Source organism: Phyllostomus discolor, chromosome 12 (genome assembly GCF_004126475.2).
Source record: "Phyllostomus discolor isolate MPI-MPIP mPhyDis1 chromosome 12, mPhyDis1.pri.v3, whole genome shotgun sequence".
Taxonomy (NCBI): Eukaryota; Metazoa; Chordata; class Mammalia; order Chiroptera; family Phyllostomidae; genus Phyllostomus; species Phyllostomus discolor.
The window spans coordinates 42,127,309-42,155,295 of NC_040914.2; the positions used below are offsets into that span (position 1 = coordinate 42,127,309).

General features: G+C 55.3%; 1 protein-coding gene across 1 annotated transcript; it reads left to right on the top strand.

Annotated features, from left to right (window-relative positions):
• Positions 1–94: 94 nt before the first annotated feature.
• Positions 95–27,958, top strand: TICRR (TOPBP1 interacting checkpoint and replication regulator). Its single transcript, XM_036012358.1, has 22 exons — positions 95–943; positions 4,019–4,295; positions 5,219–5,457; positions 7,278–7,512; positions 8,637–8,766; positions 10,548–10,687; positions 11,505–11,720; positions 14,278–14,429; positions 15,171–15,271; positions 15,554–15,647; positions 15,735–15,814; positions 15,986–16,225; positions 16,759–16,855; positions 18,581–18,638; positions 20,004–20,147; positions 21,014–21,104; positions 21,996–22,048; positions 22,671–22,805; positions 23,439–23,596; positions 24,695–26,804; positions 26,917–27,042; positions 27,773–27,958. The coding sequence occupies exons 1-22, from the start codon at positions 281–283 to the stop codon at positions 27,883–27,885; spliced, it is 5,652 nt and encodes a 1,883-aa protein (XP_035868251.1). The 5' UTR covers positions 95–280; the 3' UTR covers positions 27,886–27,958.
• Positions 27,959–27,987: the final 29 nt, after the last annotated feature.

Sequence of the window (27,987 nt, forward strand, 5' to 3'; positions counted from 1 at the left end):
GCTTAGGCCAATCGATGTGAAGGTTTTCCCGGAACACAGAGCCCCGCCTACGGGCACGCCCTCCGCCAATCAGCGCCGAGGCAGGCCGTCGCTCGCGTAAGATACGTACGAGGAGGAACCAATAGGAGCTGAATTTGTAAACTGGCTCCGCCAATGGTAGCGTTTCCTGGAGAGCGCGCGAGCCTTTTGACCAGGATCCCGAGCAGAAGTGAATGGCGCCGGTTCCCTGAGGCTGGGTTTCAGGGGACAGCCCCGGCCCTCCGGCGGCGGCGCGGCCGCCATGGCCTGTCGTCACAACGTCATGCTGCTGCTGGATACCGCGGGCGGCACGGCCGGCCACGGCCTGGCCCGGAGGGCCGCCCTGCGCCTCCTCATCTACCTCAGCTGCCGATTCGGCCTGGCCAGGGTCCGCTGGGCCTTCCGGTTCTTTGACTCTCTGGGGGCGCGGAGCCGGCCGTCCCGCGTGTCGGACTTCCGCGAGCTCGGGGCCCGCTCCTGGGAGGACTTCGAGGAGGAGCTGGAGGCCCGGCTCGGGGAGGGCGCCCCCGGCGCGCACCTGCCCGGCCCGGCGCCCAGGGCCACCCACACGCACGGCGCCCTGATGGAGACGCTGCTGGACTACCAGTGGGACCGGCCCGAGATCACGTCGCCCGCCAAGCCGGTGCTGCGCAGCAGCGGCAGGCGGCTGCTGGACGTGGAGAGCGAGGCCAGGGAGGCCGAGGCCGCGCTCGGGGGCTTCGGGAACGCGGTCTTCCTGCTGGCGCCCTGCCCGCACTCGCGGAGGGAGCTGCTGCAGTTCGTGTCCGGCTGCGAGGCCCGGGCGCAGGGCCCGCTGCCCACCGCCAGGCAGCTGATGGAGAAGCTGCTGCCCAAGAGGGTCCAGGAGGGCATGCTCGCCCGGAAGATCACCTTGTACTGGGTGGACACCGCCGGGAGGTCGCAGGTGAGTCGCAGGTAGCGCGCGGCGGTCTCCTGCTGAACCCGACTGGACGACGACGTACGTAGGCCCTCGCTACCTGCTAAGTCCAAGCGAACGCGGCACCTTGTTTCCGCTAAGAATTCGGTGCCAAGACTCAAACTGTTACATAAGGTAGAAGAAAGGGGCTCAGGGAACGAGCCACGGGGGCAAACGTAGGGGGGGCCCTTGCAGCTTAGGCGAGAGAAGGGTGCCGGTAAGGTGGTTAGGGGGAGACGAGGGGCAGGGAATAAAGGCGGGCGGACCCCCGGGGACCGGGAGCGGCGGAGTCCCGTGCTAAGGGATTTAGGGGAGGATCTGGGGACTGTTCTCCTCTCCAGGGTCCTGGTCGGCGCTGATTGGTCGGTCGGCGCGGGGCAGGGGGTCATCAGTGTGTGCTGCTGGTCCAGATGTCGCTGAAATATCGGGGTGCCTTAGCCACGGGCCGGGCTAGGAAAACGGGGACCTCCTGTCTCGCCTTCTTTTCTGAACAGTGTTACAGTAGGTTGACAGGATTTTTTCTCTCTCTAACCTTTTATTTTTGTAAATTATATTGTATTGGTTATGCTATTACAGGTGTCCTGATTTTTCCCACTTTAGCCCCTCCCTCCACCCAGCACCCCCAACTCCCTTAGGCTATCCCCCCCACTTGTTCATGTCCACGGGTCACGAGTATAGTAAGTTTCTTGGTCGCTCCCTTTCCTGTACTTTACGTCTCCATGGCTGTTCTGTACCCACCTGTTTGTGCTTGTGCATCCCCTCACCTGGTCACCCATTCCCCTACACCACGACCCCCCATCTGGCAACCATTAAAACGCCCTCTGTATCCATGACTCTGTCTCTGTTCTTCTCCTCTGCTGAGTTTGTTTTTTAGATTCAGTTGTTGACAAATAGGTATTTTTGCCATTTTATTGTTTGTAGTTTTGATCTTTTTCTTTATATGTATATATTATTGATTATGCAATTACAGTTGTCCCAATATCCCCCTTCCTTCCCCTCCACCCTGAACACCCCCTCCCATCCACATTTCCCCCACTTTAGTTCATGTCCATGTGTCATAAGTTCTTTAGCTTCTACATTTCCCATACTATTCTTACCCTCCCCCTGTCTATTTTCTACCTACTGTCCATGCTACTTATTCTCTGTACCTTTTCCCCTTCTCCCCTCCTCCCACTCCCCTGTTGCTAACCCTCCATGTGACCTCCATTTCTGTGGTTCTGTTCCTGTTCTAGTTGTTTGCTTAGTTTGCTTTCGTTTTTGTTTTAGGTGTAGTTGTTAATAATTATGAGTTTTCTGTCATTTTACTATACATGTTTTTTATCTTCTTTTCCTTAGATAAGTCCCTTTAACATTTCATATAATAAGGGCTTGGTGATGATGAACTCCTTGAACTTGACCTTATCTGAGAAGCACTTTATCTGTCCTTCCATTCTAAATGAAAGCTTTGCTGGATAGAGCAATCTGGGATGTAGGTCCCTGCCTTTCATGACTTCAAATACTTCTTTCCAGCCCCTTCTTGCCTGTAAGGTCTCTTTTGAGAAATCAGCTGACAGTCTGATGGGAACTCCTTTGTAGGTGACTGTCCCCTTATCTCTTGCTGCTTCTAGAATTCTCTCCTTCATTTTCACCTTGGCTAATGTAATTATGATGTGTCCTGGTGTGATCCTCCTTGGGTCCAACTTCTTTGGGACTCTCTGAGCTTCCTGGATTTCCTGGAAGTCTATTTCCTTTGCCAGATTGGGAAGTTCTCCTTTATTATTTGTTCAAATACCTTTTCCACTTGTTGCTCTTTCTCTTCCCCTTCTGGAACCCCTATAATCCGGATATTGGAACATTTAAAGATGTCCTGGAGGTTCCTAAGCCTCTCCTCATTTTTTTAAATTCTTGTTTCTTCATTCTTTTCTGTTTGGTTGTTTCTTTCTTCCTTCTGGTCCACTCCATTGATTTGAGTCCCAGTTTTCTTCCCATCACTATTGGTGGGAACATCTTCCTTCATTTCACTTAGTGTAGCCTTCATTTTTTCATCTAATTTGTGTCCAAATTCAACCAATTCTGTGAGAATCCTGGTCACTAGTGCTTTGAACTGTGCATCTGATAGGTTGGCTCTCTCTTGGTCGCTTAGTTGTATTTGCTCTGGAGCTTGGATCTGTTCTTCCATTTGGGCCATTTTTGGGGGGATCGTGTCGTGCCTGTTACATATGAGGGGCAGGGCCTTAGTTGTTCACCAGGAAGGGGCAACCCAGTCTCTGGGTTGTGATGCTGTATGGGGGGTGGGGTCCAAGAGGGAACAATGGCACTTGCTCTGCTCTCTGTTGGACTTCAGTCCCCTCTGCTGCTTCCCCCAAGCAAACTGGGCCTTTCTGGTGCTGATTCCTGGGTGGGTGGGCTTGTGCACGTTCTAGGACCCTGTGGGTCTCTCCAGTGAACTCTCCTGTGAGGCTGAGAGTTCTCTCAATCCCCACAGGTGTTTTCAGTCGATGTTTTGAGGCTTTATTTCCCCGTGATGGGGCCCTGGGTTGTGTGGTCTGTCCCGCTCCCCAGGTCCCATAAATGTGGGACCACCTGGTCACCAGCCACCACCTTGCCCCGAGTCCTCTCTGCCCCGGCTGCCTGACTCCGCCCCTCCTACCAGTCTGGGTGAATGTGTCTACTTTAACTCCTTGGTTGTTAGACTTCCATATAGTTCAGTTTTCTGTCAGTTCTACTTGTTTTTTGTTTTTAAATTGTTGTCCTTCTTTTGGTTGTGCGAGGAGGCACAGTGTGTCTACCTATGCCTCCATCTTGGCCAGAAGTCTCCCTTCTGTTTCTTGATGGGAAATAGAATTGAAGTGGTATTTTTCCTAAATGGACACTTTCTTGAAGGTGTGTTATGTAGTAATTCTATTCTTGGGCTGCACAATAGTAGGATTCTAGCTATTATCTGTGTTGGATTCAGCATACACATTGATCGTGTCCTTTTATCGTTTAGTGCAGAAATGAACTTTACTTTCTCCTGGTTTCCCTTAGCTTCATTTTGAATGTCTCGTTTAGAATAACTTGAGGTCCTTTGTGATTTTATTTCAGTTGCGGGAGTCCCCAGACCACCTTGGGTACTGGGCCGTATGTGAACTGCTCCAGCAGGTAGGAGGCGCCATCTTGCCGTCGGAAACATGGAGCCAGGACAGCAGCAGAGCTGGGGAGACTCCACTGGGTGGCGACACGCAGCTGTCGAGTGAACCTGGCCTCTTGTGGACTTCAACCCTGCCGACCGACTCCACTCTGAACTGTTCGCTCTACAACTCTCCTGAGTACGAAGCCTCATTTCCACGGACGGAAGGAACATTATTTCTCCCTGTTGAAGGTAAGCAGATAATGATTTGTCGGGGGTTTCGGTCTCTGTTACTGTGGATCCATTTCTTCAAGGCGGCCCACGCTTTCAGCTTCTTTAGGATGTCAGGCAGCCCAGCCCCTCAGCGAGGGCTTGTAGGTGTGTGTAAGCAGAATCGGAGGCCCCGCGGGAACGCGTGGAGCTCTGGCACAGCACGCCCGCCAGCCCACGGGTAGAAAGAATAAGTGAGTGGTGTCCAAGAGCCCATCAGCTGTTCGCAAAGAAAGACAGTATTGTTCAGGCGCCCAGGCAGAGAGATGGTAAGATTCCCTTGCCTCATAGAAGAGACTGACGAATTTAGACCATGGGGAGACCATGATCGATAAGAAATTAGTCCAAAAAAATCCCAAACAGCTGAATGCGGCCCTTGTGACTGGGAAGAGCCAGCGCGCCGGAATCCCCCTCCGTGTGCTTCATTCACCACGGAGTGAAGCTCATTTCTGAGTCGCCGTGCATTCACACAGAAACGGCATTACATAGAAACGTGGCATACATTGTGTGCAGGTCAAGAAAATTTTTGTTGAAACAATTCTGTCTTTAGAATGCAGTCACCTCATAAGATATGCTGTGCGCTGTATTCTGTGGATTTAAGAAGCCATGTCTTCTTTTTTGTAAGTAGCGAGTACGGCTTGAGTATTTGTTTCTAAGCCATAGTTCCTGAGACGTCCCGCCACCAGGCCTTGCCCCTGTAGTGCCGTTCACGTGCAGCCTTTCCTGCCGAGCTCCGTGAGCTTGCTGTTGGCAACAGGGTGAGGGCTGAGTGGGAACCTAGTAGCAATAATAGTCCCTCCGCTGACGATCTAACGTTTTCCTTCTTACTGTTAAATCTGTGATTAGTAACTATTGATTACATTATAATGTTGTTGATTACATTACATCTTCTTCATTGCGCACAGGCAAAGAGGTTCCAGAGGCCTGGGCAGTCGTCCTGGAGCCCTTGGCCATGCATCAGAGACACTTTCAGAAACCAGTCCGGATTTTCCTAAAAGGCACGGCCGCCCAGTGGTCCCCGCCGATGAGCGGCACCATGGGCAGCGACAGCTGGATGCTGCGGAGTCCAGGGGAGTGTCCATCAACCCAAAGGGTGTTATTTCAGCAGCTGGTGGACAGACTGACCGCCGAAGAGTTACATCTGGTAGGTTTCCTCCACGCACGTGCTCAGTCCTTCTCGCCTGAGATCACGCTGTAAAGGGAAATGTGAGTGTCTGTCATGGGATCCCAGGCACGTGGACACACGCACATGACACAGTCCCAGCGAACAGACGTGTGTGAGTGACGTCGCCCACGGCACAGTGCCACGGCGGTGCTCATCAGGGAAGCAGCAGTGTGTGGGAGTCCGTGTGCCCGGGATCCCGTGAGGTGACATTGGACTCATACGAGGAGAGAGGCTGCGGGCCGAACGCCGAGATCGTGTTAGAGTGGCGGAGTGGGGGGACAGCAGCCCCTCCTCCCCCGCCCTCGTTATCTGCATTTGCACTTTACACGGGCAAATGCAGTCTAAAATAGCAAATGGAAAACTCCGGGAATAAGTTTTAAATTGCAAGCTGTTCTGGGTCATGTGATAATGAGCTCTCGCCCCGTCCTGCCCGGTCGTGGGCCGTCCCTTTGTCCAGCGTCTCCGTGCCGCCCACACCCCTCGCCCGTTAGGTCGGTAGCCGTCTTGGCATCACGGCGCTGGCGTTCAGGCGGACCTTGCTTTACTTGTGGCCACAGAGAGGCCACAGTGAGGCCGGAAGTGCTCCCTCCCGTGGACAGGTGCAGGCAGTGCAGGAAGATGTGTTGGTCGCGACAAACCACCTTCACATGACTTCTGTTACAGTGCGCTGTTACAGCTGTGCTGCTTCGCTGGTGCTTGTTGTCAGTCTCTCACTGTGTCTAACTGACGCAGCAAACTGTATCATAGGCCTGTGCACACGGGAAGAAACGTCGTGTGTGTATAGCGTGTGGTGCTGTGCGGCTCCAGGCGCCCCTGGGGGGCTCGGAACGCATCTCCCACGGACAAGGGGGGACAGGATACGCATCTATCACTTTTATGTAAAAAACACATTTCATTTTTAAAAGCCCTCCACTGTAATATTAGGTATAATAGTGTCCAATAGTTACACAAACTTAGAAGTGGCTTCTAAAAAGGAATACCTACCCAGGCTTGATTTAAAGGCGATGGTTATTTTTATTTAATCTTTATTGTGTTTTTTCCCGTTACCGTTTAGTCCCCTTACACCCTCCGCCCCCAGCAATCACCACACTCTTGTCCATGTCCCTGGGTCTTTTTTCCTTTTGCTTAAAGGTGATGGCTGTTTTTAAACAGCCAACAAACTCCCCACCTTAGTTCATCTTCTGCCTTTGTAACCCCAGAAGGCTTCCCTCTCCCGGACCGCCGCGTGAGACATCCTAGAGACGAGCGGGTGGTCCCCGAGCAGAGGTCCTGAGGGCTCTCTGCCCTGACGGACGAAGAGCAGTGGGAGGGGCATGGGGTGGTGGGATGGGGGTCCGGTCTCGCCTCTCTGCCCGCCGTGTGAGCTGGTGAACCCCCAGCGGCCGTGCCGCCTCCTGGTTCAGCACGGGGTTGGGGTTCATACACACGTGGCTTCTGCCCCTCGCTAACTGGGCGACCTCGAACAGGTTACTCATTCCTCGGCCTCAGCCCTCCTGGATGCAATGGGGCGGGAACCATGGTTGCCTCAGAGAGGCTGGGGGAGTCCGTGAGTTATAACGAGCACAGAGCACATGCCCAGTCCACACTCCCGGTGACCCCGGACTTCCCCTGTTTGTGCGTTGAGGAGTTAGGAGTGCGTGATCTGTAAGCTCAGTTCCAGTACTAACACCCTCAGGCCCATCTCTACTCTAGTTTTTTATATGGATAATCACAGGGAGAGGCTCCTAGTTCTGTTACTGAGCCACGTTCTTCACGCATACACCAGCACCATTCTCAGCTGACTAGAGCTTCTTGTGCAGGTTGCCTCCGTGGACCCCGGGGACGGCTGGCCGCCCATCACCGGAGTTATGTCCCCGCTGTCTGCCAGCGCTACAGTCCTCACTGTGTTCCGCGTCCAGGAGGCCGCACTTCACAGACATGTGCTCCAGGCAGTGGCGGCAGAGAGCCCCCAGGATGCAGTGCCCCTCTTCCCCGATGTCGTGGATGTTGTGTTGAGCCAGACTCACGCCCTGCTGGAAGGCCTCACTGCCCCTGGTTAGTTCTGAACCCACAGCTGGCACCCCAGCGCAATGGTGTGCAGCCATTTCCAGCACCAGGGTTTTTTTCACTACACTCTTGGTAGAGACACAATACCTGTTATAAAACAGGTAAAAGCAAACGGTAGTGCTTCAGGCAACGTAAGTCATGTTTATTTACAGAAACCCCGAAGCCCTTTAGGGAAGACCAAAGGGTCTGTGAAACCAGGTTGAAGCCAAAGGCGTAGCATGAAACCTGGTTTTCAGCGTATTTCATAAAGACTGCACCTGCAACTGTTGGGATTCCACCTGCCTTCCAGTGCGTGGCAGTGTTATTTATGCTGGGTAGATAAAAATAAGATTAATGTGATATTCTGTCTACTGAACAGATTTAGGGAGTGCCCGCTACGTGTCAGGCATGGTTCTAGGTTTGGGGAATATGTCAGTGAACAGAATAGACAAAGGTCTCTGCTGCCATGGGGTTTACCAGGGAGATGAGAGAATAGACTGCGTGAGGGAGTTATGCAGTGTACTGGAAAGCGGTAAGTGCCATAGAATAAACAGGAAACTGGGAGTGGAGCATGTTGAAGGGGAATTGGAGGGGTGCAATTTTATGAAGATTTTTATTTTTAGATGGGAAGGAAGGGAGAAAGAGGGACAGAAACGTGCATGTGTGGTCTCATGCACACCCCCTACTACTGGCCCAGCCTGCAGCCCAGACATGGGCCCTGACTGGGAATTGAACCAGCTACCCCTTGGCTTGCAGGCCAGCACTCAGCCCACTGAACCACAGCAGCTGGGGCTCTGGGGGGGTGGTTTTCGGCAGGCCTTGTTAGAAAGGCAGTATTTGCGCCCAGGCCTCACGGAAGCGGCAGGGAGCGCGGGTTCCCGATAGAGGCCGTGGGCCGGGTGTGCGTCCGCCGAGTCCGAGCAGCCGCAGCAAGCCCGCGTCTGCGCGTCTCCGCAGTAGTGGTTGTCATAGACACGCGGGCCCCTTGGAGTTGGTGCCGCCGAAGGAATGTAGTTGGTGCCCTTCCGAGTGTCCTTGGGCAGGAGGCGGTGGGTCCCCGGCAGCAGCCCGTGCGGGGATGGCCACCGTGGTTCTCACGACTCCTTCCCCCCATCTCTGCCCCCTCCCTGCAGCGCCTCCCGGTCCAGAGTGGGTCCAGCAGGAGCTCGGCCGTACCGCGCCCTGGACCCCCGCGGTCACCGAGAGCTGGTTTCCCTGTTCCAACCTCAGCGGCACCAGCTCCAGCCTGATGGAGTCGTTCTGGTAAGACCTGTTCTGCTTCTCTGGGTGTTGACAACTCAGACCAGAGGTGGGTGTGTGTGTGTGTGTGTGTGTGTGTGTACTCGCGTGTGCGTATACCTTAACAGACCACAGTTCATGAGTATAGTTCAGTAACACGACAAATGAATTACGTGACTGTGTGTGGTGCCAGGCGGGACCAGACTCACGGCTCCGGAAACTGTAAATGTCTGACCACCACGGCGCACCCCTGAGACGGACATGAAATAACACTGAATGTCAACTGTGATAAAAAAAAAATCTGAAAAAGCAAATTTAAAACCAGTAGGATCATGTTAGAAACCACTTCTGTTGAAATTAAATGATTTTCAAAGTTAAGCAAGTAAATTTAAAAAAAAAAAAAACTACAAAAGGAGAGTGTTGTTTGGTGGGTGTACATCCCGGTTTCACAGGACGAGGAGAGTTCTGGAGAGGACCATCACGGGGCGGAGGCAGCGCAGCATTGTCAATGTACATGATACCAGTGCATTTACGTGCTGTGTATTTCACCACGTGACAAAACTTGGAAACAACTACAAAGATAAAATGTTCTCCCATGTTGTGGTTGTGAGAAAATATGTAGTATTACATCTCTAAAAATGGGAAATAGCAAACTTGTATAATATGGCTAAATTTATACTTGAAAGAAAATTTATAGACTGAAACTGTCTTAAAGAAGGAAAATTAAAAATGAATTAGCTAAATGTCCAGCACAGAAAATGATACAAGAGAGTAAACCCAAGAAATAAAGAAGGAAGGCAGTAGTAAAGATAAGAGTAACAAGGAATCAAACAGGAAACAAACAATGGAAACCGGCAGAAACGAAAGCCGACTCTCTGAGAAACCGAATGGAGTTATCGTAACATCACGGTGGAGCGATCAGACAGAAACAAGCAAGCAGTGTTAGCAGTGTAACCGATGTAGTAAAGGCTTCTTTTTCCGCACAGACACCCAGTTGGCACTGCTCCTCTGTTTAAAGACGTTCTCTCTCGTTCTCTCTCTCGTGGGGTTGCTGTGGTGCCTTTGTGGGGGTCAGGCAACCGCCACCATGCGGGCCTGCCTCTGGGCCCAGCCTGGCCCAGAAGTTCCCGGAACACCCTTTGTCTTGCGTCCTGGCGTCAGGCAGTCTGCGTCCTCGCAGCTTCCCCGCCCCCGAATTGGTTTGGCTGTCCTAGATTTTTTGCATTTCGATGTAAGTTTTGGATTTGACCTGTTAATTCCCACCCAGCAGCCTGCTAGGGTTTTCGGTGGAGTGCTCAGCGTCTTCAGGTCACTTTGGGAAGGAGCAACACCTGAGTAATTAATGACGAGCCCTCTGATTCGTGGACATGGCGCAGCTCAGAGGGGCTCAGAACAAAACAGGTGCGCTCTGCCCTAGAGAGGAAAGCTCACCACACGCTCTGGTGCGGACCTACGACCCAGCGGTGTGGGCGGGAGGGGCCACACACAGGCCGGCGGGGCAGGATGGGGGCCCTGGAAGTGCAGTGGTCCCGTGATTGGACACGCCCCCTAGGACATGCAGATCTGGTTAATAAAAGTCATGACCGTGTGTAACGATGGATGGTTCTGTGAACAGGGAGCTTTTGCCTCTGAGTGTGTTCAGATCCTAAGAGGAAAGGGACCTCTTCCCTCCTGAGAAAATACGTTTTTGAAGGCATCTTGTGGGGACACATTTCGATTAGTTTATCCAAAGTTACTGTCGTTTGGTCTGTAAGGCATCTAGGGAGATCAGAATCCAGCTTCACACTAGACGTCTCTGCTCACAGCTTACTGCAGGCCGCGCCCTCCAGCACGGAGGAGCCCTCCCAGACGGAGAGTGAGCTCACGCGGCGCCTGTCCGAGCTCTACCTGCGGAAGGCTCGCGAGGAGTCCGCGGCGCCTGGCCCGGAGGACCGCAGGAGGACACGTACGCACGTGTGGAGGGGGTTTCTGAGCGGTCTTTCGCGAGATTGTGTGTTTGAAAGATCGCCATTCCCTAAAATGAGGTTGGAATGGTAACTGGATAAACAGGGACAAGTTCCTCTATTTCAAACTTGAAAATAATTACGTTAGTAAAATAGCGATTTAAAAATCAGCCACAATCCTACCTTCTTAATGAATAAATCATTTTTATTTTTATTTATATTTTACTTAAAGACCTTATTTACTTTTAGAGAGAGGGGCAGGGAGGGAAAAAGAGAGGGAGCGAAACATCCATCAGCTGCCCCACAGGCACCCCCAACCAGGGACCTGGTCTGCAGCCCAGGCAGGTGCCCTGACTGGGGATCGAACCAGCGACCTTTTGCTTCGTGGGATGATGCCCAATCCATTGAGCCACACCAGTCAAGCCAAACAATATTCGTTTTTAGTTATAGCAGAACTTTAAATACAACTTTGTGTGCCTCTTACCGAAGTATTTCTTCATCTGCTACCTTGCCTTTTCAGTTACTATTCCACCTCACTGCTTAACAAAACTGACAAAATTCTGTGGTTGAACATCCAGATTGACGTTTTTGTCATTGTAAATAATACCAGCATGTACATCATGATATGATTTGTTCTTTAGCCTAAGCTTCCAAGAAAAGTTATTGCATAGTGAAGTGGGAAAAGTAGCTCTTGGTGCAAAATTGAATTAGTGTTTGGGGGGGCAGATTTTTGAATTAGTGTTTGGGGGGGTAACAAGCACCGCTTGGTTCTGCGGGGGTAGAAATCACTTTCCATTTCTTCCCACGATGCGCCGGCAGGGGGCGTCCCTTGCACCCCGGTGAGGCAGAAGATGAACGCCATGTGCCGCTCCCTCAAGATGCTGAACGTGGCGAGGCTGAATGTCAAGGCTCAGAAGCTGCACCCAGATGCCAGTCCAGAAGCCGCTGGGGAGAGGGGGGTCCAGAAGACTGCCGGCGGGAGAGCGGCCGCTAAACTGGAGAGCAGAGGGAGAACGCGGAGCTCCAGACCGAGAGGTACCGCTCACTGCTGCGGCATTTGGTGTCTGGGTCCCTGTGCTCTTTCATACCCTCCTGTGCTCGGAAGTTTCCGTCCCTTCCCCCAGCCAGGGAATGTTTGCCGAGCGTCCGTTTCGTGCCCACACGTGTGCTGTGTATGGGGAACGCAGGAATAAGACAACGCCCTCTCCTGAGATTTACGACCCAGCCACAAAGAACAGTAATGAGCAGGTGTACATTGGGAGATATGTATGTACGCATATATATGTGCACATGTATATAATATAATGAACTAATGAAGTTAATCCGTAAGAGCTAAGATCCACCACAGAAAATACTTGCTCATTTGGTTGGTAAAGACGTAACAGGCGTTGAGAAAGGGAAGGTCAGTCTTGGCTGGAACAGGCTGAGGAGGCTCCCAAGGAGCCAGTGGGGCGCAGGTTAGACCTTGAAGGAGCGCAGCAGAGGTGGCCGCGGGAAGTGGGTGGGCCCGGAGTGGGTGGGCCCGGCAGAGTCGCAGAGGAGGGCTGGGGCTGGGCTGCAGGGCGAGGGGTTAAAGCGGTTCTCTGCCTTCGTGCATAAAGGGAGGGAGACCATCGTGAACAAGCGGCAAGGTCTTGGAGGCCTTTCAGGGTGTGGTGTGTGGCGTCAGGCGGCGTGGTGCTGCCAGCTTTGTTCTTCTTTCTCAAGACTCTTTGGCTATTCGGGGTCTTTTGTGGACCCATATAAATTTTAGGACTGTTTGTTCTAGTTTTGTGGAAAATGCCGTTGGTGTTTTGCTAGGGATTGCCTTGATTCTGTTGACTGCATTGGTTAGTACGGACAGTTTAACGATGCTGTTCTTTCAGTCCCCAGACAAAGCTTATGCTTCCACTTATTTGTATCTTCTCCGGTGTCTTTCTTCACTGTCTTATAATTTGCCGAGGGCAGGTCTTTTACCTCCTTGGTTAAATTCATTCCTAGGTATTTCATTCTTTATGATGCAATTGTAAACGGAATTGTTTTCTTAATTTCTATTTCTGATAGCATTATTGGTGTATGAAAATGCAACCACTTTCTGAATATTAATTTTGTATCCTGCTACTTCACTGAATTGATCAGCTCTAATAGTTTCTTGGTGGACTCTTTAGGGTTCCCTTCACGTAGTATTAGGTCATCTGCCACTAGTGAGAGTTTTAATTCTCCCTTTCCAGTTTGGATGTGTTTTACTTCTTGCCTGAACGCTGTGGCGGGGACTTCTAGTGCTGTGTTGGACAGAAGCGGGGAAGTGGGCACCGTGTCTTGTTCCTGGTCTTAAAGAAACAGCGCTCAGCTTCTCACGGTCGAGCGTGGTGTCCGCTGTGGCTGGTGCAGGCGCTCTTCATTGTGTTGGTGTATTCCCTCTGTTCCCACTTTGTTGAGAGGTTCCCCCCCCCCCCCACAAATGGAAGCTGGATTTTGTCAAATGCTTTTTACCAACCTTGCGTCCCACGAACAAATCCCACTTGATCATGGCGTGTGACCCATTTAATGTATTGCGGAATTCAACTTGCTAGTATTTTGTTGAAGATTTTTACATCTGCTTTCATCGGGCATATTGACCTACAATTTTCTCTCTCTCTTTTTTATAGTGCCTTTGTCTAGTTTTGGAATCGGGATAATGCTGGCCTCGTAAAGTGAGATTGAGAGCCTTCCCTTGTCTTCAATTTTGGGGGATATTTTAGGAAGGACAGGTGTTAATTCTTCTATGAATTTGGTGGGACTTGCCTGGGAAGCCACCTGGTCCGTGGCTTGTTTGTTGGGAGTGTTTGGTCATTGATTCCATCTCGTTAGTCATTACGGATCTGCTCAGATTTTCCGTCACTTCCTCCTTCTCCTCTGGGCCGTTGTGTGTTTCTAGGAACTCACCCGTCTCTTCTAGCCTGTCCAGTTTGCTGGCACCTGAGTGTTTGTGTGGTACTTCCTTACAACCCTTTGTACTTCTGTGGTGTCGGTTGTCACTTCTCTTGTATTTCTGGTTTTATTTATTTGGAATGAGTCTGGCTAAAGGCTTATCATTCTTGTTTATCTATTCAAAGAATGAGCTCTTGGTTTTATTGATCTCTGGTATCTTTTTTAGGATTCTCTTTTGTTTATTTCTGCTCTGATCTTCATTATTTATTATCAGCAGAGCAAGTGAATTTGCGAGCAGGTGGTTCGTGCTCCTGCCCTCTAAGAGAACGCTTTGGTCTACCGTGACGCTTCGTCTTTATCAGTGCGTCTGCCAGTTTTCACAGCCAGATGTTGTGGGGGCTTTTCTTCCCAGCACTGGTGCCCCTGGTGTGGCTGGGACCCCTCACTCCTCAGGGGAACCCCTGCAGCCGAGAGACCCCTCAGTGTGGGACCTGCCCCGTCTATGTGTCCGCCCCTTTCACCAGAGTCAACGTGTCAGCTTCTCCCCTTAGTTCCAGGACTTCCGCTGGTCTTCAGGGGGTCCCAGTGTGTTCTGTAGTGTAACTGTAATGTTGGCGTGGTCGTGGGACGAGGCCAGCCTGGCCTTTACGAACTCTGCCATCTTCACCACAAGTCCTCGATTTAACCTCACCACCCACCCCAGATTTTAAAACCGAAGAGGAGCTGCAGTCTTACCTGCATGAGAATTACCAGAAGACTGTGGCCGCAGGAGGAGCCGAGTTGCATTCGTGTGCTCAGAACATGATCTCGACCGTGAAAGCCTTCCTGAAGTCCAGAGGCAGCCAGGACGCAGAGGTGAGAGCGCCGAGAGCACCGGGTGACGAGGCGGTTGTTGCCTTGTGCTGGGTGTGGTCCGTGTGTTCACTGCGCGGCCCTGGGTCAACGCTGGTAGGTGAGGAAGGAAGTGGGCGGGACTCCAGGCTTGGAGGCTGGACCTGGTGAACTGGTAAGGCAGAAATCGAGGAGACGGGTTGGGTCGGGTAATCACATGCTTCCCCTCTACTGAAAGTTCTGTCCTGAGCTGAGCTGCATGAGTAAGCCGGTGAGTGCACGCCACAGTCACCTGGGACGTCTGTTTAACAGCTGATGCCCGCCGTCCCCCAGGCGCACTGAAACAGGTCCCCGGGCGTTGGGACCCCGGCGTCCGTACTGTTGACACGCTTCTCACATGAGCCTCACGCACAGGGAGCGTTGCAGAGCACCATGCGGTCCACGACGCCGCTTCTGCCTGTGGCGAGCGAGGCCAGGCTCCGCCTGAGCGAGCGGAGTCGTTCACGCACTCAGGCGGCTCCGTCACTGCTTCCTGGAGTCTTCCCCGTAACGGAGGTCAGGGCTGCAGGCCCACTGTGTCCCTGCCCAAGGAGTTACTTTTTTTTCACATGTTCATTTGAAAGATTGAAAAGAAGATTCATTTCACTATTTTTCATTCAAATGAAAGAAGGAGGAAGGGAAGATACTGCCTTTCCCAGGGCCTCCGTCGGCCGTGGGGAAAGTGGAAATAACGACGAGGGATGTGACGTGCCTCTGTGTTTCCAGGCGGACTGCCTGGACCAGGTGGAAAGGACCCTCCTGAAAACCAGCAGGAGTCTTAGGCAGAACATAGGCAAGAACCTGGGGAAAGAAGACAGAGTCCGAGAGTGAGTGACTTTTTTTTTTTAACCATTACTCCAAAACAAAGCTCTACGACGTGCTTGTATCCATGTGGAATAGATGGCAAAGTGCTTGATGGGTTTTTGTTGCTGGTTCCTCACGATCTAATGTGTCCCCTGTTTACCTGATAACCTTGTCGTTGTGTAGAAAAAGCAATGGTTCCTCTTTTTGTTGTTTTTTGTTTACGTAGATGCATGATTAAGGAAGGGGCCTTCAGCAGAGTGGCATTCCAAGCAGGTGTGACCGCGTCTGTCTGTCTGTCTTTCCAGGTGCCAGCTGCAGGTGTTCCTGCGTCTGGAGCTGTGTCGGCAGTGCCCGTCAGTGCCCGACGGTGTGGGCACCGTGGAGCAGGCGGTGGACGAGGCAAGTACATCACCCAGCACTGCCGGGCACGTGCCGTAGCTGCTCCCTGCAGAGAGGCACGGGGTCATTTTGTCACATCTCCTCCAGGTGACGGATTTGCTGCGCACGGTGTGTTTAACCGAGGATTCGGCGTACCTGGCCAAGTTTCTGGAAGAAATTCTGAGCTTGTGAGTTTGATGACCCCTGCCTTCACTTTAAAGCTGGTTCCCCAAGAACTTCCTGCGGTCGTGTTTCAGAGTCAGGGGACGGTGGGGCCCATTTCCCAGGCTGGGTGAGGGAGGGGACGGCGACCGGGCCGTGGTGGCGGACCATCCCCTTTGAACCGATCTCTCCCTAAGGTACACGGACTCCATCCCCGAGACACTCGGGAAACTCTACGACAGCCTGGGCTTCGTCATCCCTCAGAAGCTGGCCGACGTCCTTCCGACAGACTTTTTCAGCGACGACTCCGTGACGCAGGACACCCAGTCGCCGCGTCTTTCTGTGCCTCTTCCTTCGAGTGCTCCGAGGTCAGCGTCAGGTGGCACCGAGTCCCACCAACTGGAGGAGCTTCGCACGCGGTCGGCGAAGAAGAGGAGGTAGGAGCTCGAGGGACTGAAGGGGCTGTTCTAGTGCGGGCCAGGGGTGCGTGGGCACTGCAGTCCAGCTGTCTTTGTTTGTGGTCTGTTGACCTCTCTGCTGCCCTTACGTCTGAATCACAGAAGCCCGTCGTTGGGGTTTCCACCGCACAGTCCCTGGAGGTTGCCAAGAGTGTCAGCAGCCTGTGACACTGTGTCACCCAGGGCACAGCCGGTGTTCGTCACATAGCCCACAGTGTCCCTCTTGACCATCACGGGCTCTCCAGGGACTGGGAGCCTTCCACGGGACAAGCTTTGGGTTTCAGCTTGCGTTTTAAGCTTTTCTTGATGCTTTTCATTGCTCACAACCAGCGGAGTTTATAGTAGTTACTTTTGGAAAGCCCAGGGTTGACTTGTTTTGCCAACGCCGTAAGTCCAGGCCAACGCCAAGATCACTGACCTTCATTTCGATCATGTTTTATTGCACACTGTAGTTCCAGTCCAGCTTGTAACCTCTACAAAGGGGATGTTGACGGTTTCTCTCTGTTTAAAAGGAAAAACGCGTGGCGAAGACATAAAAGCGTGGCAGAGGTCTCACAGAGTCGTCGTCAGATTGAGATTCCCAGAGTGTCCAAGAGAGCCGCCAAAAACGTAAGTGGTTCCCAGGAGACAGGAAGCGGCGAGAGCGGAGTCGTGCCTTCCCACGTGAGTCCCACCGAGAGGAGACCGAGCGGCAGCGTCTCCGCGCTTAGGCGGCGGGCCCTGGGGCGAGGGAGTGACGGGGTGTTTGTGCGCATGTGCGCGCAGCCGTGGTCGGGGAGTGCGGAAACAGGCGTGGCTTCGAGATGAACCCTTTACCTGAAAGTGTGGCGGTCGCAGGTAACGCAGATGTATAAGAGCACGCCAGAGTTAGGAGTGAGGAAGTGAACTCGAATCTCCGGTGTAGGTGAGAGAGAATACTCGTGAAACAATAACAGACGTGTGCAGAGGCCGTTGGAAAGCAGTGCGCGGTCGGAGCAGGGCGTGGGCCGCCTGCGGGAGAGTGCTTCTCCGTGCGCGTGGGTTTCCTCTCAGGAGCCAGTGGAGCGGGTTGTGGGGAAGGGTTGCGGGTGCTGTCGTGAAGCCAGGGGGTAACTGGCTTTTGTGACAGATGCGAGGACTTGTTTTGTTGGTAGCAGACGAAGAGAAGCCCGGGCGGAGTCCGCGGGCTGGGTGGAACTGCAGAGTCGCTAAGGCGGGGAGGACGGGAGACGACACGTGTGTTGAAACTGGGGAACCACGTGAATCACTGGGAGAGTTCGGTTCTGTGAGGCCCAGCATCCGAAGCGTCGGTCATCATGGTGCTGGTCTGCGGTCTGTTCCTGGAGATTTATAACTGCCCTTGGGAACCCGAGGTGGGGTTGCTTTTACAGTCGGTGGCCCCCACCGTCTTAGCAGGCCCGCCCGAGTGCACATGAGTGAGACGCGGGTCTGGCAGTGATGTGCGGTGGCAGTCGGTGCTGAGAGAGCTGGTGCTCCTCCGGTCCAAACTCATTTCAGACTGGCCGGGCTGGCCGAGGAAGCTTACTTGTGGTTGTTTGTTTGTTAGCTTGTTTAAGCTTACTTCTTTAAAACTGGGTTTCCTGAGATCAGGGTTCGGTTTTGGTTACTAACGAGTGTCCATTTGTTGGGTTTCTCCGCCTGCATGGTGGTTCCTTCTTCAGTTGTTCCGGTGGCATGACTTTAAACAACCAAAAAGTCTGTAAAAACAATTCCATTGCTGACATGCGCTGGATTATAGGCTCCTGAGTCCTCTGCTGGAGTAGCCAACAAATGGCAGTTTAGTTCCGAGAAGTTCCTAATTGTGTAGCCATCCTGTAGGTAGTTGTGTGGGTTTTCAGTTGTACCTAAGGTATGCATGCTAAATCATTAGCAGAGTCGAAATGATAGAGAGTTAAAGGTTAGGGTGTCCAGAAGTGACCGCTGGTGACGGAGGTGTGTGTTCCCTGCCCCCGTCCTGTGTGCCCCAGCAGCGCACACGCGTGCACATCACAAGTGGTTGACCCGCTGCACCTCGTCTGCACTTTCACTTTGCCCGTCAGGGACCTGTCCCTGGGGTAGTGTGTTCTCGGGCCTCAGTCTGCTCCTCTGAGAGACCTTCCTAACCCTCAAATACCTGTGCTGGAGGGAGGAGCCATAATTTGTTTCCCCTCTGTGGGTGACATGTCGGCTGTTGCCCACGTTGCGTTATTGCCCTGTGGCCTTCGGTGTCCTGGGAAGGAATATCTATTTTTGTGCCTTTTGCAACTTTCTGTAAAGGTCAAAGGGTTTCATGGGCAATTTTACTCTTTGGCGTTCAGTGCACGCCTGCTTTCTTACCGGGTTTTCTCGTCTCAGGAGAACTTGCGCCCCGATCTGCGGCAGCCGCCACTCCTTCCAAAGGACACAGTGCAAGGTAGGCACTCAGTTCCTCGGGGCCCCTGTGCATGGACCAGAGCAACCCCTCACTCTGACCGTGCATGTTCAAGGGGCTGCCTCGTCTCGTGTGGGTGTGGGTTAATGACGGGGGTCCGGATAGCACGTGCCAGCAGAACGGAGTGTTCCCCGGTCTCAACGTACTGCGTGCTGCAAGGTAACGCCCCTGAAGTCTTTCTTTAAAAAACGCCATTATCATGAAATGATAAAAACCAGAAAAATAGAAGACAGTGGAACTGGCTAAACGAGGGGCATTTAAGAGTGACAGCTCAATGCACTCCACGGCCCCTGCTTGGATCGTACATTTAGAAAGAAGCTACACAGGGCGTTGAGATAGCTCGAGAAAACTGGAAATGGGTCACAGGCTAGGTCACATGCCCTTGCTCCTAGGACACCTGCGCCAAAGGCAGGGGCTGGGGTGGAAGGTCTTCCAGTACCTGAATTTTACTAGCCCTGGAAATGTTCTGTGGATATTAAACGTTTCGGAAACTTGGGGGAAATGGAAAGTAACACATCCGAGTTAGCTCTCAGGCCACAGGCCTGTCCCATGGACGGCCTGAGGCAGGTGGCAGGTGGTCTGGTGTGGAGGTGGGACAACAGCTTTCGGAACTGGTGTCCTTGATGGGAGCATCCCCGCCACCGACGGGAAGCCACAAGGGCTCCTTCCCGCGTGGGGACCCTCCTTCCCTCGGTTTTTCCGTCCGTGGCCAGCTCTCAGGAGAATTTACCGCAGGTGAACTCGGGTGGCCTTCACTAGGCCATCTTGAGACGAAGGTGCCGTTTTGCTAAGTTTGTCAAGTATTTCTTGACTCATCTGCCTTTCCCCAGACTCTGAGTCTAAATGGTCACAGCTTTCGTGTTCTTAGGTCAGGAAGACAATTTAAAATGACCCAGAAAATCAGTCAGATACTCATAAGAAGAAAGGAGCCTTTGAAACCGAACAGTTTCTCGCCGCTCAGGCTGAGGTAGATACAAAGCAGCAAAGAGGTCCGCAGGGAGAAGAACCCTCACAGCCCTGGGGCATGGTACAGAGGCCGTGACCTGCGTTAGCCTTTCCTGTGGGTCGCGTCCGGCTCCCAGTGAGTGCAGCTCCTAGCGCAGGGGCCGTGGGCCTGCCGCGCGTCTGAGAGGCCGGGTCTGACGCTGAGTCTGAGCGCGCCTGACTTCAGTGCGGCACGCGGGCCTGGCCCCCGAGGACACCCGGTCGGCGGGCGTCGGTGCCGGCGTCGGTCTGTGCGGTGGTCTCTTCCAGCAGCTTCCCTCTGTTTCGGCGACTCTCTTCCCACATGGGGCATTTGTTAATAATAATATTTGGCCTTTTGGGTTTTATTTTTCATGCTTTCAGAAGTGACCAAAGTTCGAAGAAATCTCTTCAACCAGGAGTTTTCCCCGTCCAAGAGACCGGCCAAGCGCGGGCTGCCTCGCAGCCACTCCGTGTCCGCCGCGGAAGGCCTGGCGCGGGAGCTCGACAGCGCCGGGAGGACCACGGGTGCGTGTGCGCGCCTCGAGGGAGCGGGCGTCCTCACAGAAGCTCGCTGGCCCCTGCGGGCTCCCTCTCCTCTGCGGTCGGGTCACCAGCTTCCCCCCGGGCCTCTGTCCAGGCTCCGGGTGAAACGGGGTCCTGGTCCCTCTCCCGCCTCCCTTCCCAGTTACCCTGCAGGCAAGCGTCTGTTCTGTAGAACCGGGTACAGAGAAGCAGAGGGTGGTGATTACACAGTTTTCTAGTTTTTTCTCTTTTTTTAGTATTTTAGGTTTGTGGGGTTTTTTTGTTTCTTTTTGCTTCTTAAATAATTGAGATATAATTCATGGACTATGAAATCAACCCTTTTAAAGTACGTGGTTCAGTGGGTTTCAGCACGTTCACAAAGGTGGCAACTCTCAGAGCTGACTCCTTCCGGAACATTGTTGTCGCTCCCTGCTGGAGGCAGCTACCAGCCTGCTTTCCGTTTCCGAGCGTTTGCCTGTCGTGGGTGTTCCTTCCGAGTGGGGCCGTGTGACGCGCGGTCTGTGTGCGGGCAGCTGCCTTCACTCCGCACACTGTCCTCCGTGTCCATCTGCATCATACTGCGCTAGCTCTCGGCACTTCATTTCTGCTTACTGCCAGCAAACGCCGTGTGGACAGATTAGATTCCGTTCACCCACGCATCGCTTGGTGGGCATGCGTGTTGTTTCCACTGTTTGTCTGTCGTGAGAAGTGCTGCTGTAGACATTCGTGGAGAGAGTTCGCATGGACACGATTTTAATTCACAGGCACATGGCCAGAAGCAGAGTGGCTGGGACGCAGGGTAGCCCCCGCTCACCCCTGACCCCGCTGCTCTTTCCAGAGAAGTGACGTGTATGCTGCTCCCGTTTCAGGTCACCGCAGGCTGCTGACGAGGACCGTGGCCGAGACGCCGGAGCACAAGCAGGTGTCCAGGAGGCTGCTGCACAGACAGGTCAAGGGCAGGTGGGCAACATCCTTATGTGGCTTCTCCTGCCTCCTTGCCTCACCAGCTTCGTGATTCCAATCTTAACTGTGTTCCCTGGAACCCAAGAGCATTCTGGAAACTCCCTGAGGGCTGGACAGCCTGTAGGGGGCGCTCTGTCCTGGCCTGGTTCTCCTGGCATAATTGTCTTGAGGTTTATCCACGTTGCTGCGTGTATCAGTAGCTCGTCCCTTTGTGTTACTGAGTAATATACTGCTGAATGGATATTGTACCATTTTAAAGTCTACTCACAGGCCAACATGGGGAAGGAGGGAGCCCTCGTTACGGCCAGGCAAGGCTGGAGGCTCCGGCTCCACCCTCCCGTGCTGACTGGGCCGCGGTTTCCCGTAGTGGCTGCTCGGGGCGGGGCAGGTCCAATTTTAAAAGCTTCCGTCCTGCTTGACTGCCCCTTTCCTAGTTCTCCGGCGGGAGAGCTGGCTTTCCCAAGGACAGTGTTGGTCTGCCTGCGCTTCCTGGTGCGTTCCCATGGTCAGCCTCCCCGGCACCCAGTCTGGGGTCTGTGAAGCGCAAAGGAAATTCCAGGAGCCCCCCCAGCCGGGTCCTGACTCCCAGCCCGGCTGCCTCTCCTCTCCCCCTTGGGTCACTCACACAGTGACTGGGTGACTAGCTGTGCCTAAGAGGAAGACTGGGGAGAGGCGCGTCTACTGTGGCTCGTCACAGCTCCGTCTTGTCATTGTTGGTGTATGGGCTTCGCACGCGCGGGCACGCTTACCTACAGGATAAGTCAGTTACCAGGAAGAGCTGCCCTGACCCTGCGCAGTGGGCGAAGGAGCTGTGTCTCTCTCACGTGTGGTGACTGTGAGTCAGTTCTCGGTGATCGTGAGTAATGCTTGTGCTTTCTGTTCCCGAAGGTCCTCGGATCCTGGGCCCGATGTCAATGTCGTTGAGGAGTCCCCGGAAAGAGGTGCGCCCTGCACTTGTCGCGGGGTTTGGGGCTTGGTTTTATCCGAGTGCTGCTGTCCAGCGCGCACGCAGGCACAGCTGCCACACTGACCGGTGCCTGGCCTCCTCACAAAGAGTATACGATGGGGTTTCCAAAATCTGGCTTCTCTTTTTAACCCGGAAATGTATGCATATTACAGAAAAATCAAAGTGTAGAGAAGCCAGAACTTTTATGATCACATGGTAATCCCATAACTCAGAACATTTACTATTGGTAAGATTTTAGCTTTAGCTGTGTTATTACGGGTGATATTCTACACAAATATGTTGTAATATCCACATGGAAGCTACAGTTCTTAAAATTTTTTTTTGCAAAAGCTACCATACTTCACACATATTTCCCCCCACACACCATGCTGCACGGTGGCAGCTCACGGCACTGCCTGGAGGTGGCGGTCTGGTGGGTCAGTGGGGCTTTCGCACCTTGCTGGGGCCACCTGTCAGCCCCTCTTATCCTTATTACAAAAATCAAAAAGTCGAATTTATATCTTGTGTTTGGTGTAACGTAGGTTCTCCTCCTTTCGTATGTGGGAGGTGGCAGGCTTGCACCTCCCCCGGTACTAAGTGTGGCTCCGGTTTTGTAGAAATTGGTCTGAGGAGAAGCCCTCGGATCAAGCAGCTGTCACTCGGCAGGACAAGCTCCGGTCCCTTCTACCCTGTGTCTCCGCCGAAGGCTCGGAGTGTGCAAAGAGCTCCCTCGCTGCAGCGGGACAAGCCAGGTAACGCACTTGGCAGCCTGTCCTCCACAGTTCTCACTCACTCCATCGGGAGTGTGTCTGGGGAAAGAAGCTTGAAGTCTGACCTTTCGTTTCTTCACACGGGAGGGAGCCGCAGGCCACACACACACACAGTATGAGGTTCAGGGTGATGACCGGCTGAACGGTCCAGGGTCTTCATGATCAGGACCATCAGGACTGTCCCTTTGGGTTCTGGCGGCAGGTTGACCGCCCTGCCCTGGTCACACATTCATCGGAGGGGAGCTCACCTGCGGTTGCCAGCCTGTGGGCGAACCCTACACACAGTGCCCCGGGTGGGAGGTGATACCTGTCTGGCCTTCACTCGTTATCCGCAGCGTGCATCATCAGCAGTGCGTTCCTGCGTTACAGAGCAACTTGGCTCTAGTCTTCCTACACTTCCCGACACAGGAGATGGAGTCAGCCACAGTCAGTCGGTGAACGCAGGAAGGCAGCGCAGCTGCAGCGGTTGCTGCCACTGCTGGGTGGGGTGTCCCGCCAGTCCGTCTCCACGATGACGGTCTTCTGCTTCTGTACGGACCAGCTCCTGTTCATGTTCATGTTGAGAGGGCAGAAGCTGAGAAAGATTCAAATACTGCCCATGTTTTTGACTTGCAGACCAAAGACAACATTCTGCCACCCCAAGTGTTCAGTCTCCAAAGAAGCTTCTTTTCGGGGCGGTGTCCCAGAGGCTCAGCCCCTCCGAGAAGGGCACAGCTCGGACCCAGAGGCCTCCAGGAAAGAAGCCGGCTGCTGAGCTGCCCGCAGACTCTCAGGTAGGGCGTTTCCGCGGCGCTTCGGTGGCGGCTCTGGAGAAAGGGGCCGGAGATGGGGGAGAAGAGACATGAGAGGCCGGGTAGAGAGACATTCGAAAAAGAAGGGAAGGAGTCAGAGATCCCAAACAGAGGTCCGCGATCTCAGCCTGAGGTCGAGGGAGGGAGAGAGCAATCACGCAGAGACTGCAGACGTCACCTAGAGGAGTGGGAGGCCGGGCAGATGTGACAGAAGAGATGGGGGGGAGGGGTCAGAGTGGTGGGGCAGGGGGCTGGGACTGAGTGACGTCGGGGGGAGAGCTGCGGGGACACACCTCGCCTCGCTGGGACCCCTGCCGGGCAGGGCGCTTACCTACAGTGTGCTCCCAGTCCTCACGTGGCTGCACCTGAAGCTTTTTTATTACTGAATTTATTGGGGCAGCACTGAGTAATAGAATTCATGATTTCAGGTGTACAGCTGTACAGTACATCATCTGTGTATTGTATTTGCTCCTGAATCTTTACGGGTGAAGGACAAAGGAGAGAAGGGGTGGGGTACGGGGTCTCAGGTTTTAGAGGTAGAATGGCGGGTTTTCTTAACCAGCTCGAGGTCGGGCCCCAAAGGCCTCTCTGATTGGGAGAAGGTGCTTTCAGCGGTGCCGCCTGTGGTACACTGACCCTGTCTCTCCCACACTCCTCCCCCACCCCCACACACAGTCCTCGCCCGTAGAGGGCGGGAGAACAGCAGGTGACGTAGCACCCAGGGGCTGCTTCAGACAAAGATCAGAGGTGGTCGTGCTGAGGGGAAGGAAACCTGGGTGCATGGGGTGACGGAGAGGCGGGGAGCAGCACAGCTGCGTCAGCAAATTAGTTATCTGAGGGAAACAGACTCCGGTTGGACCCAGTGCTGGTGCTAGAGAGAGTGGCCAAGTAAACAAAACTGAGCCCCGCTGTGGGCGTGGAAACGTGTCCGCACTCAGCTCGCTCCTGTGGCCGACTGTGAGTCTCCCGCTTGCCTTTCTCCCCATGTTCAAGGTTGCTGAAGCCGTCTTGGTGGGGCAAGGCGGGGGGACGACACGGGTCTTGATGCTCAGGCACTGACATGAGTGCTTTTCTTCCCAGACCCCCAGGAAGAGTGCCCGGAAATCTCCGAGCTCTCCTGCAGCTGCGGCCGGAAGGCTCCCTGGGACCCCGCAGACCCCGCTGCGCAGCCCTGAGAGGCGGCTGAAGCCCCCTGTGGCCCGGACCCCTGCCCGACAGGCGCTGTTCCGGTCCTTTCAGGATTCCCCCACGCATGGCTGCCATCTACCTTCTCCACCTAAACTCCCCGCGCGGAAAGGGCGCCCCCTGCTGGAAAGAGGTGCCTCTCCACTCGGAAAGATCCCCAGAACTCCTGGAAGGCCACACGGCCAGCCCCTTGGGTTTTTGCAGGATCCTGCCTGGTCACCTGCTGTGAACTCCAGCCCGGGAAGCCCCTCTGGGCTGGCCGCCACCGAGGTGCTGTCCACTGGCCAGTGCAGGTCCAGGAGTCCGACTTTCGGCAGGGGCTCTGTCCAGTTGCCCCCTGGAGAGGCAGGGACCGGGATGCGAAGGGACACAGCCCTCGTGGGCACACCTCCGAACCAGAATCGCCAACACCCCTGCATCCTCAGAGCCGCTCAGGGGGAGGAGCCAGCACAGGAACGGAAGGTCAAAGCTGTCAGAACCCCAGAGAGACCTGGGGACACACCCACGACGCCTTCCCCACCTGCTTCTCCAAAGGAGCCTCTGCCCTCTCCCGTCTGTGGGGGTGCCCGGAGCCCACTCGGGACCCCTGCGGCTGAGTCCCCTCCCCCTGCACAGCCGGACTGGGGGGCACTCTGGGATCCGGGCAGCGGGGCCCCATCTCTCTCGCACCCCACCCCTTCGGCTGCCCCCAGAACCTCGCAGAGCGCTGACCCGGACGTCACATCCGGTCAGCCCCCCGCTCACCTCAGGACGAGGGACAGTGGGCCCTCCGATCTGGAGGGCGGCTTCCCGGAGGGCGAGCCCAGCACCTCGGCTGCCTTCACCGACACCAGGAAGCACCCGAAGGATGCGGACCCCGCCTCCCCTAGGCCACCCCAAAGGCTCCCCGACCCTGGGCCTGGCTGCAGCAGTGACTGGCGTCGCTCCTCCCCTTCACTCGTCGCAGGGGACACAGGGCGCCTCGCTCTCCTGGAAGAAGCCGAGTGCCACGGCGCCAGGGACCGGAGCAGCGGTGCCTCTCCTGCGGGCGGGGGCGTGGGGCTGAGGACGGGCGTTGCCGATGAGAGGCCCTCTCCGTCTCCCCTCGGGGATCCCCCGCCGTCCCCTCCTCGCTCTGGGCCCAGCTCCCCGCTGACGCCATCCTGCGCCCTGCGCTGTTCTGACCACAGCGGGCCACGCCCGGCAGCCACTCCCACCTGGCGCTCAGGTGTGCCCGCCAACGTGCAGACCTACGAGGTGGAACTGGAGATGCAGGCTTCCGGGGTGCCCAAGGTCCGAATCAAAAAGACAGACACCAGCCCTCGGTCTGAAGCCGAGCCCCCGAGGCGGGCCCAGAGCGTGCCCCCCGGTCTCGGCGTGCCCAGGGGCAGCAAGCCCCCCTGCAAACCCGAGACCACCTACATGTCACCCCCCTGCCTCCGCCTCTCGCACAGCAGCCCCGGCAGGAGTGGGGGGCAAACCTACATCTGCCAGTCCTGCGCCCCCAGCACCCCCAGCCCGTTCCAGACGGACGTCGGGGTCCCGTGGACACCGTCCCCCAAGCACAGCGGGAAGACGACCCCCGATGGCATCAAGGACTGGCCCCGCAGGAAGCGGGCGGCGCTCTGCAGCCTGGGCACCGCCGCGGGGAGGGGCGACGCCGGCACAGACCTTCCTGCGGGCGGGCCGCTGCTCCCGCCGGAGGACAAGGAGCCCGGCCTCCGGCTCGGCACCGGCAGGTCTCCCCTCCTGGGGGACTTTGAGCTCGAGGGGGTGTGTCAGCTGCCAGACCGATCACCTCCCGGGGACAGCGAGTCTAAGGCCGAGGAAGCCTTCTCCTGGGGACAGTTCGGGTTGGGTCCCAGGAAGAGGCTGCTTTCTGCCGAGGAGGAGGCCGAGTGGGAAGCCAGGAGGGTCCGTGACAGGCTGAGAGGAGACTCGGAAGTTGGTCAGAGCAAGGAGAGGTCCCCGGGGATGGGCGTGCAGCAGCTCCCCACCGAGGGGGTCGACGAGGCGCCAGTTTCCCGTGAGTCTGCCGCCCGAGCCGGGCTGGGGGGCCGGGAGGGGCTGCTTCTCGAGGAGGCTCAGGCTCCCTGGGCGGCCCCGAGGGCCAGTGCTGACTGCATGCCGTCCCGCAGGTTCCCCGCCACCGCCCGGCTGCGCCCCACGCAGCTGCCTGTCCGCCAGCGGGCTCCAGGCGCTGACCCAGTCCCCTCTGCTGTTCCCAGGGAAGACGGGCCCTGCACAGCGCAGAGACGCCGCAGGTAACTCGCGCGAGGTCCTGGGGCTCTCACCAAGGCCAGCCCTGCATCCCTTGGGGCACTCCCGGAGTTAGCTTAGGGCTGCCAGGCGGTTGAATTTGGGAGGGATCCTGGGGACCGTTCGATGAGGGGACGGGGCCGTCCCTGCAGCGATGTGCACTGTGCCCTCCCCGGGCAGGTGCCGCGCTAGAGCTTCTGCGCGTTTGCACAGAAACCCCACAGAGCCCCACCGAGTACTTGAGCTTCTCGGAGACGGACAGGGAAGGGCACGTGGCGGGGTCCCTGGACTCTGAGGACGGTGTCCCAGCTGGCCACTTCCTCCGAGTGTCCTGTCCGTTCCGTCCCACAAAGGACCGGCTGTTGCCGTCAGCCCTTCTGGGAGGCTGCAGGCCCCCCTTCCACCGCCCCGCCTGGAAGAGAGCTGGGCTGAGCCTATGAGCCGCGCCGGTTGGAGGGGGCCCTTCTAGACCTCAAGGGCCGTGCAGGAGGTGGGGACCTTCGGTGGGTCTCGTCCCTCGAGACCATGATGGAAGGCGGGCAAGGTGGCACAAAGGCCCGCAGACCTTCATCAGACGGACAAGTGGTCAGACTGAAGTGCGGCAGGTGCTTTGCTTCCAGCGCGGACAGCGGCCCTGCAGGGCAGAGCTCGGCCTTCGCGTGGACCGCCTGCAGCCCCAGCCCGTTGTCCGTGGCTGCGTCCTCAGTCCCCGCCTGTGCGTCTGCCTTTTTCTAGACGAGGACACAGACGTGTTTCCCCCGACGACCGAGGACTCACCCTTCAGCCAAGCCTTTTCCAGGCGACGCCCCATCAGCAGAACCTACTCGCGGAGGAAGCTGATCAGCTAGTGAGGAGGGATGGGCCGGGGACCGACAGCCACAGACACTGTGGAGCTGGTCAGGCACTCCTGCTCCCCCGCAGAAGCACGTGCCCTACTCGGGAATAGAACT

What these genes read in the sequence shown, in the direction of transcription:
- TICRR (XM_036012358.1), top strand. Translation starts at nt 281, where the DNA reads ATGGCCTGTCGTCACAACGTCATGCTGCTGCTGGATACCGCGGGCGGC. An exon ending in CGGTCGGCGAAGAAGAGGAG is followed by an intron (nt 16,226 to 16,758) that starts GTAGGAGCTCGA and finishes TCTGTTTAAAAG; the next exon opens with GAAAAACGCGTGGCGAAGAC. An exon ending in CACAGACAGGTCAAGGGCAG is followed by an intron (nt 21,105 to 21,995) that starts GTGGGCAACATC and finishes CTGTTCCCGAAG; the next exon opens with GTCCTCGGATCCTGGGCCCG.